The 15,583-nt window shown below is 40.2% G+C and overlaps 1 protein-coding gene across 1 annotated transcript in view; it reads right to left on the reverse strand.

The window, feature by feature from the left end:
* OFCC1 (orofacial cleft 1 candidate 1) overlaps positions 1-15,583 on the reverse strand; it is a gene marked incomplete at its 5' end in the record, with an annotated part of 249,367 nt that overhangs the window by 34,756 nt on the left and 199,028 nt on the right. The window contains one exon of the mRNA XM_026647306.1: positions 1,360-1,566. Coding sequence (XP_026503091.1) covers positions 1,360-1,566 — 207 coding nt within the window. The remainder of the gene's footprint in view (positions 1-1,359; positions 1,567-15,583) is intronic.

Below are 15,583 nucleotides of genomic sequence, written 5' to 3' on the forward strand. Positions count from 1 at the left end.
CCGTATAGTATGTCTTGGTACCATGTTTATACTTTAACTTTGCTAGATGAATATATATTTATGCAACATCAGCCCTTTCCTTGCCAGCTTCTGTGAGCAGGGCCTGCCTCTGGCTCACAGCTTAACTTTGCTTTATGTTAGCGAAGTCTTGACCATTACTCTAGTTCAGGCCTCAGGCCTCATACTGGGCCTTTATCAGGGCCTTCACTTACTACAAAGGCAACTGTCCATTTCCTTACGTTTTAATTTTCTTTTAAACGCCAAATAGGGCAAAGACATTCCAAATGAAATATTTGAATTGCAGAAAACAGCCTTCAGACAGTGATCAAAAGGAGCAGAAACAATGATTTTTCCAGTTTAGAGAGAGATATCTGAACCATAACCCTGGAACTGAGCAACTCTAAACTTTGTAGTTTGGATTCATCTATCATCTTTATATCGTAAACAGATCACAATGACGACAATTTCACTTGTCAAATGGATAGTAAAGACAGTGTTCTTTCACTCCTTAATTTGGCTTGTGCATTCCAAGGTTTTGTTGTTGTTCTTTTTTTAAAGATGCTTTGCATGTCTGTTCTAGGGGGTAGTCTATCTATCTAGGTCTACTGACCTATAACCAAAAGCAATGAGGAAATACATCATCACATGATGGCTCAAAAGAGAAAGCCATACAATTACAATGTAACCGAACAAATGCAAGATCTGAAATGAGTCACAGCTTGGAATTTTTCTTCAATTAGAGAAGTGTTGGGTTTTTATCATATGAGCTACTTGTAATATGCAAAAACATGACAAACAGTGGCCCAACATAAAATTAAATCACATTATATTAAGAAAGCTTAGTGACTCATATAGCCTGAATAAATAACCTCTGTGGACCTATCCAAGTACCACCATTCTGCACCAAATATCCATGTACCTACATCTGAAGAAAAACTCTGTATCAACTACAGTACAGATCTACCAATGTATAATATTGTATGAAATACCTATATTGTATATTTGTGGAGGACAATCCTGTACCAAGTTCATGTGGTTTTTACACGGTATGCATGTAAAATCATATCCATATAGTTTGCATGTATATTTTGTGTATACACTTTTAAATAGTTCTATAAAACACTGATAAGTTGTTACTTTTTAAAAGTGTTTTCATTCCAAATGCACAAAATGTTTTATTTTATCCTAAATTATCAAAGAGCAAAGTCTTACTTTGGAAGATCTCTGGATATACTTGTGAGCGGTCAGGCCGGACCCATTGTCTTATTGTGATGTCCTAATGATCCCATGACACTGACTTATTTATGAAGTATGTTTGTATGTGTAAACACCACATGTAAGAGATTTACTTGGACCTACCTCAACAATAGCCCCATCAGGCAGTCTGAGGAAATGTCTATAGAGATCTTGGAAGCCACTGAGGTGAACCGTGTATATAGACACATGAACAGTGATCTCTCCTGAGTGAGCTTCACATTCGGAGATTTCATCCTGACGCTGTAGGTCATAGCTGGAGACACCAGACTTGCTGGTATTGTCCTTCCAGATGTAATCATACACTGCCACCTAGTGAGATAGAAACCCCCCCCCAACCCCCCCACCACCACAAAAACATATATTTAATTAACTTGTGGCAAGAGCATAAAAGCGATTTAAAATGATTTTACAATAAATCTGCAAAGTCTCTTCCACATGTAGTGCCTGCACACTTTTCTACTACATATATTTTATGACACAGATCTAAATAGAGAAGATAGACAAATCCCCAGTGTGCATTCCATAAAGTTAATTCTGCACAGATGAAGCTGTAATTGACTCCCGTATTAACCAAAAGTAGGGAGATCAAGCAGGGTAGCTTAAACAATAAAATGGAAATGCTGATTAAAAAATCATATATTTGGTGCGAGTTTTGTGAATGAGTATTTGCATTTCTCTCTTTTTCAAAAACCTTTACCCTTTTGCACACTAACATTTTTCAGTCTGTGATCTCTGTATAGTATTAATGTAACCTTGTGCTGCTAACTGAATTGTAGATGAGGCAGAGTAACTAAGGTGTATCTTAGTGTGTTGTATAGAGCAAGTTTCTTGACATAGTTACAAATTTTCTTGTTTCTATAAACATATTTGCTTGTGTTGACTCTCTGCTTTCTGATTTCAGTGAGAATTCCTATTTAAGCATTATCACGTCATTTCTGATTATAGGCTGTACTAAATTCAAGAATGCAGCTCGAAAACAACATATCGTTTCAGAATTTCTTATCCTTAACTAGAATTGATGTTGAGCAGCATTATTTTTATAGTACCACTGAAATGGGATCTTTTTAACCCTCCCCTACTGCCAAGACTTTTAAGTGAACAGGCTTTCCCAGGAGATTCCTAGTATTCTATGTCTTAGGTCTTGTCTTCACTGCAAAGGGTTTGCTGGTTTAGCATACCAGCACAGCTATTTCAGCAAACCCTTCTACTGGAGGCACAATTTGTACAACAAAAAAGTACTTTTGTCCATATGGCTTATATCAGTTCCTGGCACAAAACACCAGTACTACAGTGCTGGCACAGTGGGGTGATTATTTTTATTTATTTATTTGTTGTCATTCTGATGTCAACTGTTCTAAACAAGGAAAAGCCATTTTAAAATGACAGTAAAATGCACAACGGATCTGAATTTCACCACGCTCTGGGGTTAAAAGGCTTTTCATTCAGCACAGCTTGTTAAGAACTAGCAGCAACTGTCCTTGATCAAGACAAACCCTGCATTTTCGCAAACCAAAGACACAGAACAAATGTGTTTTACCCTCCTGCCTACCCATGTATGATTATGTCATAAGCAGTAAGGCAGTTGAAGCTACCAGGAAAACAGAAATTAGATTCTCGCAGGAGGGGTCATCCAGCAAAGAACTGGCAGGAACAGAGACAAGCAACTGCAGCAGGTATTAGCACCATGATGGGGGTGCTGGGGAAGGGGAGCTGATATCTAGGCCAGGTTGCCTATTCTCATGAACCCAGAACTTTGCAGGAGAGAAGCCCCGCCACCACCAGGGGCACCAGGAACCACCCCAGTCATATGAGCTCAGGGAAGAAAAATTGCTAGGAAGGGCACCCAGAAACTCAGCCAGCAAGAGATGCAAGTAGCTATAGCAGGGACCTTCTGATGCTGATGATGTCATCTGGTTTTTACAGCTGCTTCTCTGAACAGTCTTCCCCCATGCTGATTAGCTGTTTGCTGCAGCTTCCTCCCTCCCTGTCTCTTCTGTTCAGCCTCACTGCACCTGTCTTCCATGCTCCCCTTCTTCCCTCCTCTTCTCTTTTTCCTTGTCCTCCCTCCTTTCAAAGCCCTTCCACCTCCCTTTGTCTCTAATCCCCCCCAACAAAACCCTACCCCCAAATAATTTAAAAAAAGAAACAAACAAAAAATTGTGGCACTATCCTGCCATTTGCAAACCAACATATTTGTTTCCCTCTGCTTGGGCATTACATCCCTTCCCTCAATCCTTCTCTGTTGCTTCGAGTTAGGTTTTAAACTCTTTGGGGCTGATACTGGCTCTTACTGTGTGTTTCTGCAGCACCTAGCACAGAGGAATCCTGGTCTCATTTGGGGTCCCATAATACAAATAAATAATTATATTAACTTTGTCTTTTAAATACATACAGGTACAAAGAAAGTGCAAGTTGTGCAGTACAAGTGTCAACATTTACGTAAATCAAATTTTAGCACTGAGGAGTTTGCTCTAAAAACCCAGGTTTGTGAAGCTGAAAAGGAAAAGCTGTGAATAGGAGGCCATCACTTCTCCAAAAACAGAGCCAGAATGCTCCCTGACATTGATGATGCTATGGTGACTTATATCAGCTGAGGTTCCTCCCCGGGACTGTGAAAAGGCAGTGGAGGAAAAGGATAAATTCTAATGATTGGGTTAGAGTCACAGAGTTTAAGTCCAGAAGGGACCACTAGATCATCTAGTCTGACCTCCTGGATATCACCGGCCACTGTCACCACTGAGCACTCGCACACTAAACCCAACAACTAAAATGAGACCAAAGTATTACTACTACCCACAGGAGACTAGACTATTATGTGCCACAGGCAGAGGCTGGGAGGGACCGAGTTGCACCAGTGCTTGAGGCCCCTGCAATGACAGGGAAATGATTAAATGAGATATACCCAGAGAAACCCGGGAAGTGACCCGCACGCTGCTGAAGAAGGTGAACTGCTGACTCCCCAAGGTCACTGCCAATCTGACATGGGGGAAAATTACTTCCCAACTCCACATATGATGATTAAGGCTAAGATTTTGTCATGGATATTTTTAGGAAAAGTCACAGACAAGTCATGGGCAATAAAGAAAAATTCACGGAAGCCCGTGACCTGACTTTTACTAAAAATATCCATGACAAAATGGGAAGGGACTGGGCAGCTGTGGGGTGGCTGAGAGCTCCAGGGCCCCCACCACCCATGGGGGCTCAGAGCTCCAGGGTCCCCCTGCCACTGCCAACACAGCCAGAGTCCCCCACCGCAGTGGCAGTGGAGGGAGCTACAGGGGTCCCGCTGCCCACCCCCATGGCAGCCAGGGGCTGCGGGGGTTCCCTTGCTGACCCCCATGGCAGTGGGGAGCTGCAGGGGTTCCCCTGTCTCCCTGCCATGGTGGTGGGGAGCTGCAGGGATCCCCCTGCCCCAGTGGCTGAGAAGCTGCTGAGGTCCCCCTGGCTCCCCCACCATGGCGGCTGGAGAGCTATGGGGTCCCCCTACCCCACCACAGTGGTTGGAAAGCTGCAGGGGTCCCCCTGCCGCTGTGGCTGGTGGAGAGCTGCAGGGGTTCCCCTGTCCCGCACAGCAGCTGAGAGCTGTGGGGTGCCCCCGCTGCCTGTGGAGTCTGGGAGCTTGGGGGCTCGCTGTCTCAGGCGGCGGGGGTACCTCACAGCTCCCTGCCACTGCGGGAGGCAGTGGGACCCTGCAGCTCCCAGCCACTGGGGCTGAAGTCACGGAGGTCTTTGGAAGTCACAGATTCCATGATTTCTGGGATGTCTGTGACAAAATTGTAGTCTTAATGATGATCAGTTAGACACTGAAAATGTGAGCAAGAACCAGCCAGCCAAGCACCTGAGAAAGAGAATGTTCGGTGCCACCTCAGAGCCCTGGTTCATTCTGCCCCACGTCCCATCTCCAACCATGGACATCTCTGATGCTTCATGGGAAGGAAATTATTAAAAAAAAAAAAAACCTCCCGGAAGGGAAACAAAATCCCTTCTTGACCTCTGCTGGTGGCAGGCTGAAACCTTGAGGTATGAGCTTTAGGAACACAAGGCATATACTAGAAATGAGGCCCAGGGCTGAAGAGTCCTGCCCCCTACATTCACAAGCAACTCTGTCATACAATTGCACCCATAAATTTGTCCAGCTTACTCTTAAAACTAGTTAAGTTGTTTGCCCCCATAACTCCTAGTGGGAGGCTTTTCCAGAACCGTGTCCCCCCTCTGATAGCTAGAGACCTTCTAATTTCCAGCCTCAGTTTGTTCATGGCCATTTTCTATCCATTTGCTCTTGGGCCAGTAGATACACATGCTGAACTCTGAAGTCGTTGCATGAGTATATCTGAGATCAAATTCAGTATTTTTTCACTGTGTTTAGTCAGTCTGATGTGACAGAATAGAAAAAGCTGAAAAACAAATTATCAAGAGAAAGCAGGTATCATGATTCAAAGATAGAGGTGACATATCTGAGGACCTGATCTTCTGGATTTGGGTACATCAAATCTCACATATCCTGGAAAGTGCCTCCTTCTTAGCAACATTTTAATGTATTTGGCAGACTAAGGTCCATTCAGCATTGAAACTTTCAAAATGCATTTCTATTAAGTGATAGGTCACTAGATATCTACTGTGCCCTACATAACCTGAAGTTAGCTCCAAAAGTAAACTCTACTGTCATCTGAAATCTCTATCATTAAGTTAATCTAAAATGTCCATTCATTTTTACCAGAACACAATATGAGTTAATAAATCCACTGAGACAGGGTAATCAAGAGACTGTGCATATAGGACATGTCAGAGGAACTGAAGTTAGCTATGATCTAGATTCACAAGGGCTGACAAGAAACCACAAAATGCCAGAGCAGTGTACAGTAATCCCTAAGTGAAATTCATCTTTCAGCAGAGAAACAAATTAAAGATGGTAATTCAATGATAAAAAGAGGCAGGACAGAACAGGTTCAAATGCTGAATATTTCACAACATAGCTTAATTAAAACAGGAGTATCAGGCTGTTAATCGCTTTATAATAGTTCATCTGGAAATTAGGCCTGATGCGAATGCCCTTATAGTTGATTTGTTTATGTTATTATCATTACCAAGTGTTACACAGATTTAATGCAGAAATGCAGCTTTTACTGGTCTTTACTGTGTTGCTTTTTCTTCTTCATCTGCCAGTGCACTCCTCTTTGTGCAAGTATACAACGTGAAGGAGTGGGAGGCAGGGTCATAAATTTAGGTCAGATCAGATGATTTAGTAAGTCTCATGTGGATTTTAAGTCTTATTAATAATTTTAATTCATTCTGCAACAATGATTTAAATCGCTGCTTCTTGAACGTACAGTGTGACGTAAAAATTCATAGACTTTTACAGGATTGGAACACACTTCTCATAAAAAAAAAGAAGATACATTATATTTTATGTTAGAAATTACAATACCTTGGCTACAGATCTGTGCCTGTGCATATATATATATAGTACATGAACATACAGTTACGTTGCATGTATATATATGTATAAACAAACAAACACATATTCACACAAACATACATGTAGTGAAGACAAAATGTACTAACATTTTAATAAGACATATTACCCAATGTATATTACACGCTACATATATGGCCATTTAATATTAATTCTGACAGAAGTGTGGGAATAGAAAATGCTATGTTAGCATAAAAATAAAGATTAATGAAAGATTACCATGTTCTGTTGTATGGCAGCTTTATAACTACAGTAGGTTAGATATAAAACCATCATTAGCAACAGAGAAATAACTACTCAAGTTTATCTGAGATAAATTGGGAATAGTTGTATATTACCATATGAGAAAGTTGTGCTTAACTCCTAACACAATAATTTATGCTTATTTCACACAGGAAATTAGACGATTTCCCCCTCCACTATGTACCGTACCTGTTGTTAATTGCTTACCAGTATTATAATTAACAATGTCATGCTCATCAACTGCACATGTAGCAAAAAAAAGCTTTCCAGCTATTGTATATTTAGTCTTTTCATCGACCCACAAAATATAAGTATTGCAGAAAATTGATCTGAAAATAGCACTGCTACTTAGAGAAAATGTATAAAATGGGCAAAATAGACCAAAACCATCTACTGGGTTTGAGTGGAGCTGCAATCTTGTTGTAGCAAATAGTTAGCAAATATTACAGACTGGTAATGGGGAAAAGGGCAACAGTGGGAAAATTATAGTCAAAGACCATCAAATAACTTTCATAACATCACCAATGCATGGTCTGTGGTAACAGTTGTGACCATGGGAATTGCCATCCTGCAGGCAATCTTTGTAAAACCAATCCAGCTCTACAATTAAAAAAACAAAACAAAAACAAAGCTAGTTTTACCCTCCAAGGGAAGCTCAGGACCTCTTGGGAATTAAAAGTTCCAGCTGAGTCCCTTGGTTATTTACATCCCTGACATGCTGTTGCTGAAATCCTTATTTTTAGTAGCCATCCCAGCAGTTCCGGGCGAGGAGTGATTCTATGGCCATGCGCGTGCGCACACAAACACACACACGTTGCCACACTAAGGCCAGAGGCAACCTGGCCCTAGATTACGTCAGCTAACTTCAACATTGAAGCTTAACTCTGAGCCAGTTATGGAAGTGGCTAAAAATTTCAGGCTCTTACTAGGTGGTATTTATAAGAAGGGAATATGAACTCACAATTAAATAAATCAAACAAGTGACGAAAGGGAATGTAAAGCATAAACAAAAGTGATTATTATGCCTTTCAAAATACAGCTCCTCATATAAAAAAGAATGGTTGATGATCGTGTTTTGCTGTTTTGAATTCCTTTATGTAGCATGATAAGAGCAAAAGCATGCTCTGGAATGACAGGCCATAATGGGGCATATGTATGTCTTGGGTCTTGAAAGTGCAAGATCTTTGGCCTGATATTACAGAAGGACATCTTCCAGATGTGCATATATCTTATTATAACCACTCTGTCACCTGTGGGCCTAAAGAATATAATCTTTTGCAACTGCTTTCATAATCCATTCTAGACACTGTTAAATCAGCATGTAGCCCCACCCACCCTTGTCCATAGTAACTTTGCAGAGAGATAACTTGTTTCTAAACAGTTCTATTTATGAACAAAATGGGCCAATACTATCTGTGAATTGTTTATTTCAGTTGAATTTTGAATGCCTGAAGCAGTGTTGGTGCAGTCTTCTTTGATTTATTTAATAATATGCCATGGACTGACTGACTGATGAAATAAACATATACGGAGGGCGTCCTCTTCTAAAATGACTGAAGAATAATCCCAGAATGGATTTTATGATGAGCTGCCTTCCATGGTAACACAAGGGAATGATTGGTTTTTCTTTTACAAATATTAATAGCATTCTGCTTAAGTATATATCCAAATGAACAAATAATTCAGACCTATTCTAAGTGATTTTTTGGTCTCTTGTTATTAAACCCAATAGTGCATTGTGATGTATTTCATAGTTCATGTATTGTGAACCTGTTACTTGGGCAACTTGCTATTTATTGTCTCATCATTTCTTGATATTTCAGAACTACATTTCTCTACAATTGCAATTCTCAATTTCTGAGTAATATATAAATAAAATATAAATATGCAAACAGACGTATCCCATAAAGATAAATTTGCATATACATATAGGGCCATATCCTGAAGTCCTTATTCATTTTTCACTTTGTACTTACTAAAGCAAAATACCCAATCAAGTCAATGAAAGTTTTGCCTGAGTAAGGAGTGAGTACAAACTAAGGACCCATGGCCCCTTCTGTTTCTTCTGGTGGAACAGAGACTTTGGACCTGGATCTAGCCTTGAGAAGTACAGAAGTTGGAAAGTGGTGTTACTTTCCAATTTCATGGAAGCCATTTCATGGGACTCTAGTGTCCCAACTCCATGGGTGTGATAGGGTAGGGGAAGTCTGACTTAAATCCAGAGTAAGTTACTTAAAAGAAAGAGTATGAAACAACTTCTGTTTCCCCCCCACTGCTGTGTGGATCTCCACCTTCAGAGGATTCTCAGGCAACAGTGGTCAAAATAGCCTGCACTAACACAGTTCCTGCAGGAACTGTATTGTCCTGAGGCTTGTAGGAGTCAGATTTTGCCAGTTTCTTACACCAAGTAGTCTCATATGCCTCAAACAGTCCCATTGACATTATTTGGCATATTTCATAGGTAGCATTTTTAATAAACATTATACACACACAGACACACACAATTTTTTTTGAGTTAGTTGAGTGAGTTAACTGCGATTAATCGACAGCCCTAATATATACACAAACACACACAACTTGCACATCACATCTGATACTCTGAGGCCTAGATTTGCCTAGATCCATGCACACAAGTCCTTAATTGTTTCAATAGGAGTTATTCTGCTCACTTGCCCATAGGTTAGATTGAGACTTTGCATCTAGCCTTGTGTAAGGGATAGAGCTCAGACTAAGTCACAATTCCTTCAGTGGTCCCTGTGACCCTAAGAACCCCTTAATGCAAACTGGCAAAGGGGTCACTCTTCTTTAACAGCAACTTTAACAGGCCTGACAAACTCATTATACTCAACACACTGCTTCCACAGTATTTATCCATAAAGAATATCATGTAAGGTCTCTAATAAAAGCTTATGTCACACTGATCCTCACAATGGGTGTGAAATGTATGAACAGATGATATTTAGGGAGTTATGTCTATGTACCAAAATCTGTGCCAAGCAGGGCCGGCTCCAGGCACCAGCTTAACAAGCAGGTGCTTGGGGCGGCCAAGGGAGAGGGGCGGCACCTGCGGCAATTTGGGGGCGGCAGGTCCCTCACTCCCTCTGGGAGCGAAAGACCTGCCGCTGAACTGCCGCCGCCGATCGCGGCTTTTTTTTTTTCCCCCCAATTGCCCCGCCGCTTGGGGCGGCAGAAATGCTGGAGCCGGCCCTGGTGCCAAGGCAGAGCTGACAAACAGGCTTTAGGACATTGATTCACCTGTCTATCTGTCATCTATGTAGATAAAGCATTGTAAGACAACACAAAGGACAGCAAATCTGTATATGGCATAAACAGGGGGATGGGAAGACACCAGACATTAAACCATAGGGAGTTGTCCTGTCTTTAGGGTGCAAAAGACAATGAACTTTGGGGATATAAGTAGAAGGTAAAGAGGACACCATTTTATTTTTCACTGACGAGACACAAAGGACAGTGCTTTTTCCATTCATAAAAGTTGGATCCTGTTAGGGTGACCAGATGTCCCAATTTTATAGCAACAGTCCTGATTTTGGGGTCTTTTTCTTATATAGGCTCCTATTACCCCCCACCCCGTCCCGATTTTTCACATTTGCTGTCTGGTCACTCTATTTGAACCTCTGTTATGGCATTTTTAAATAGTCTCCATGCAGTCTGCAGGCATTTCACCCTTGTGACTGTTCCTTTTAATTTCTGTTTAACTAGCATACTCATTTTTGTGTAGTTCCCCTTTTTGAAGTTAAATGATACTGTGGTGGGTTTCTTTAGAATTTTTCCCTCTACAAGGCTATTAAATGTAATTATATTATGGTTGCTATTACTGAGCGGTTCAGCTATATTTACCTCTTGGATCAAATCCTGTGCTCCACTTAGGACTAAAACAATTGCCACTCCCTTTGTGGGTTCCAGCATAAGCTGCTCAAGAAGCAGTCATTTAAGGTGTCTAGAAATGTTATCTCTGCATCACTTCCTGGAGTGACATTTACCCAGTCAATATGAAAATACTTGAAATCTCCCGTTATCGTTGCATTTTCTGCTTTTGTAGCCTCTGTAATCTCCCTGAGCATTTCACAATCACCATCACCATCTTGGTCAGGTGGACCATAGTACATTTCTATTGCTGTACTCTTATTTTTAAAACATGGCATTTCTATCCATAGAGATTCTATGGTGCAATTTGATTGATTTAAAATTTTTACTTTATTTGACTATGCTTTCTTTCATATACAATGCCACTCCCCGACCAGCACTATCTACTTTGTCATTCCTATATATTTTGTACTCTGGTATTTCCATGTTCCATTGATTATCCTTATTCCACCAAGTTTCTGTGATGCCTATTACATCAAGGTCTTCATTTAATGCCAGGTTCTCTAGTTCACTCATCTTAATACTTAGACTTCTAGTATTTGGATATAAGCACTTGTACATTTTGTCGTTATTCAGTTACTTCCATTCGTGTGCTATATTTAAATGGGACTCTTACATTTGATTATTCCCCACTAGCTCCTGTCTATACTTTTACCTCACCTCTTTAGTGGGATATACAGTTCCCCCTTTAATAAATTCATCCCGAAGAGATGTCTCTGCCCAACCTACATCTGTTAATGTAGGAAGTAGCAATACTGACAAGCCCACTCTCCCCTTTGTTCCTGGACTTTAGAACCAGATGAATCCCTATATGGCCATGTAGGGATACTTCACAACCCGCCCCCCAGTATGGAATGGTGAGTGCACCCACTCATGTTGTTTTTAGAGCTGTTCGCAAACACTCTCTTCAGTCAATGATTTAATTCAACAGTGCTTGCACCTTGCACCCTTATTATTCCCTGTTGGTAAATGTTCATGCAAACAGGTTTTTATATACACAAATGTTTAGGGAATGGCTATTTTTTGAATGGGTATCATTATTTGCACACATATGCTGTCATCTCTGTGCAGATAAGAATGTTTGCTATTCATTATTTGCTCCTAGATATTTGTTATTCATTGTTTATTTGTTTATACGTTTAATACAGACAAGGAGAAGAAGTAATACTATCTGACTTAGGTGACCAATCACACACCACAAACAACAAAAACGTCAATAGCTGAAGTGACCAGTTCACTAACACCATATAGAATGAAATTTGTCCACACAAACCAGGATACAATCCTTCTGGCTAGAAGTAGGCAGGATTAATATGATAATATATAGCTCCTTAAAAGTTACCTCCCAGAACTGTATTTGGGGATATATCCCATCAATTCTAGGAAAGCTAGAGCGGTCCTTGTGGCCAAGTTACTCATATTGCTTAGATGGAAGAGCAGACTGCCTCCAGGGCTAGATGCTTGGCTCAGTGGCATGGATGACCTGGCAGCTAAAGAGCAGGTAGCATTTTGGAGAAGAGGAATGGCAGACAAATTTGAAAAGATTTGGTCTATTTTTTTAGTCATCTTTAAGTCACAGGGGATGGAAACAGAAATGTCATTTTCCTTTTCTTTCCCTCCTTTTCCATTCCTTTACTTTTGGGTCCCCCCATCCATTCTCCCCTTATTTTAGGAGTAAGGGAAGAATCAATAAAATATAAAATTAAAAAAATCTGCAGAAATCAGGATGGTTCAAGAATGGCAGAAAAAAAGGGCTACAACTTCCAGGTAATATATTTGCAATGAATACTGCAATTGTCTCTAGTAATGATTCAAGTGGATATTATATATTGGTGTTGTTCTATTATTTCTCAGAACAGACTACATACCCAGCAGGCTAGTTAGAACAGATACATCCATGCTTACAACTTCTGCACACTATATACAAATCCAAATGTTCAAAAATGCGTGTGCCTAAGTGTGTGCACATTTTTGCACATACTTGATTTACGTGAACAAAGGCAGGGCTGTGTCTGTCTATACCTTAGCTGCAAACATCTTATAAAATTTGGGCTACAGGCTCCATAAGTCCACAGAGGATAGTGAAGTGCATGGGCATTTACATAGCACTTAAAAGAGGTGAGATTGAACTTCTGGTCACCACTTTCTCAGCTTAGGGAACTTTCCCCTAGGCTACACTGCGAGGACAGGGAATAAACATGTGCTTCTGCGGGAGAGAACAAGGGAAGGTATGAAGTGAGAAAAATCATCGGATCTATCTGGTGTGCAGGGTACCCCTCAATTCTCAAAGGTTTCCAGTTAAAGCTGGCGTTAGATTGGGTCATTAAAGCTGGTTGGAATTATTTTAGTCATAAAATTATTTTTGTTCAAAAAAATGGCCTGTTTTCAAAATAAAAAAAATTGTGAAATAGTTTCATTTACTTTAAATTTCTTAAAATGTTTGTTGGGAGGGAGGGGGGGTTAGGTTCCAATTTTGCTTTTCCTCACCCCATTTCCATTTTCTGGAGCAAAATAGAAAAAGGGAAAAAAAGACAAGAGAGAAGGGGGAAGAAAAAAACATACAAACCAAAACCTGAAAATTTGTAGTAAAAATGCATGAAAATTATATAAAAATACATTCTTTTCACAAACTTGGAAATAAAAATATTTTCAAAATGTTTGAAAAGTGTCATGATTCCTTTCTTTCATTTTTTGGGACCAGCACTGATGGGTATATAACTATTATTTAAATTATATATTGTGGAAGCAACCAGAGGTTCCCAATCAGGACTTGGGCCTCATTTTGCTAGGTACTCTACAACAGATAGAAAGAGACAATCTATTCTGCCTAGAGTTAAATGACAAATGACATACAAAGGGAGAAGGATACAATGAAATATATTATTTTATATATGTTTTCTTTAAAAGTATTTTTGTAAATAGATAAAATATGTGTCAACTATCTCCATCTGTCCCTCTAAATAATCATCATTAATTAACTGATTAGTTATAGGCATAATTAAGAGGTGGGCCTTGAAGACAAATCTGAAAGAGGATCAGTTCATAAGTGTGTTTCATGCATAAGGGGCAACATGCAAGAAGGCGCAGAGAGGTTTGTGAGAGAAGCCTACATAGGACTGAATGATGCTGGTGTCATTGATAGAGTGGATGGAGAGAGAGGCAATGTGATATAAGAGACAGGGGTGAACAGGTACAGATGCAAGGAGTTGTGCAGCATCTTGGACTTTGTCTTCCCAATCTGATCCCGGCCAGTTGCCAAAGACTTTGGCATCCCCACTCACCCTGACCTAATCCTCTTCCCCTGTCCCCAGTCTGCCAAACACTCCTGTTGCACTCTCAATCCAACCTAAGAGTAAGGTGGATTGACTGCAAAATGTTTCCAGTTGTGACTTGCCCTCTTTTCTGGACTGGACTACTTTTGTGATGGATCTCAACCATTTTAAACCTCAATCCATCTCTGGCAATAATACTCATATATAAATCTAGAAATCCATACAAATCTATAACCAGTGATTGGTGAACCAAGAGGTGAATATAGCTGGATTCCTTGGTAAGAGTGACCATAATATAATTAAATTTAACATCCTTGTGTCAGGGAAAACACCACAGCAGCCCAATACTGTAGCATTTAATTTCAGAAAGGGGAACTACACAAAAATGAGGAGGTTAGTGAAAAAGAAATTAAAAGGTACAGTGCCAAAAGTGAAATCCCTGCAATCTGCCCGGAAACTTTTTAAAGACACCATGATAGAGGCTCAACTTAAATGTACACCCCAAATTAAAAAAACATAGTAAAAGAACCAAAAAAAGTGCCACCATGGCTAAAAAACAAAGTAAAAGAAGCAGTGAGAGGCAAAAAGGCATCTTTTAAAAAGTGGAAGTTAAATCCTAGTGAGGAAAATATAAAGGCGCATAAACTTGGCAAATGAAGTGTAAAAATATAACTAGGAAGGCCAAAAAAGAATTTGAAGAACAGCTAGCCAAAGACTCAAAAAGTAATAGCAAAAAATTTTTTAAGTACATCAGAAGCAGGAAGCCTGGTAAACAACCAGTGGGGCCACTGGACGATCGAGATGCTAAAGGAGCACTCAAGGACGATAAGGCCATTGCGGAGAAACAACGAATTCTTTCATTTGTCTTCACAGCTGAGGATGTGAGGGAGATTCCCAAACCTGAGCTATTCTTTTTAGGTGACACATTTGAGGAACTGTCCCAGATTGAGGTGTCATTAGAGGAGGTTTTGGAACAAATTGATAAGTTAAACAGTAATAAGTCACCAGGACTAGATGGTATTCACCCAAGAGTTCTGAAGGAACTCAAATGTGAAATTGCAGAACTACTAACTGTAGTCTGTAACCTATCATTTAAATTGGCTTCTGTACCAGATAACTGGAGGATAGCTAATGTGATGCCAATTTTTTAAAAGGGCTCCAGAGGTGACCCCGGCAATTACAGGCCAGTAAGCCTGACTTCAGTACCGGGCAAACTGGTTGAAACTATAATAAAGAACAAAATTGTCAGACACAGATGAACATAATTTCTTGGGGAAAAGTCAACATGTTTTTTCTAAAGGGAAATCGTGTCTTACTAATTTATTAGAGTTCTTTGAAGGGGTCAACAAACATGTGGACAAGGGGGATCCTGTGGATATAGTATACTCAGGGCCGGCTCCAGGGTTTTGGCCGCCCCAAGCAGCCAAAACCAAAAAAAAAAAAAAAAAAAACC

The sequence above is a fragment of the Terrapene carolina genome, unplaced genomic scaffold (genome assembly GCF_002925995.2).
Source record: "Terrapene carolina triunguis isolate 2854851 unplaced genomic scaffold, T_m_triunguis-2.0 Scaffold58, whole genome shotgun sequence".
NCBI lineage: Eukaryota > Metazoa > Chordata > Testudines > Emydidae > Terrapene > Terrapene triunguis.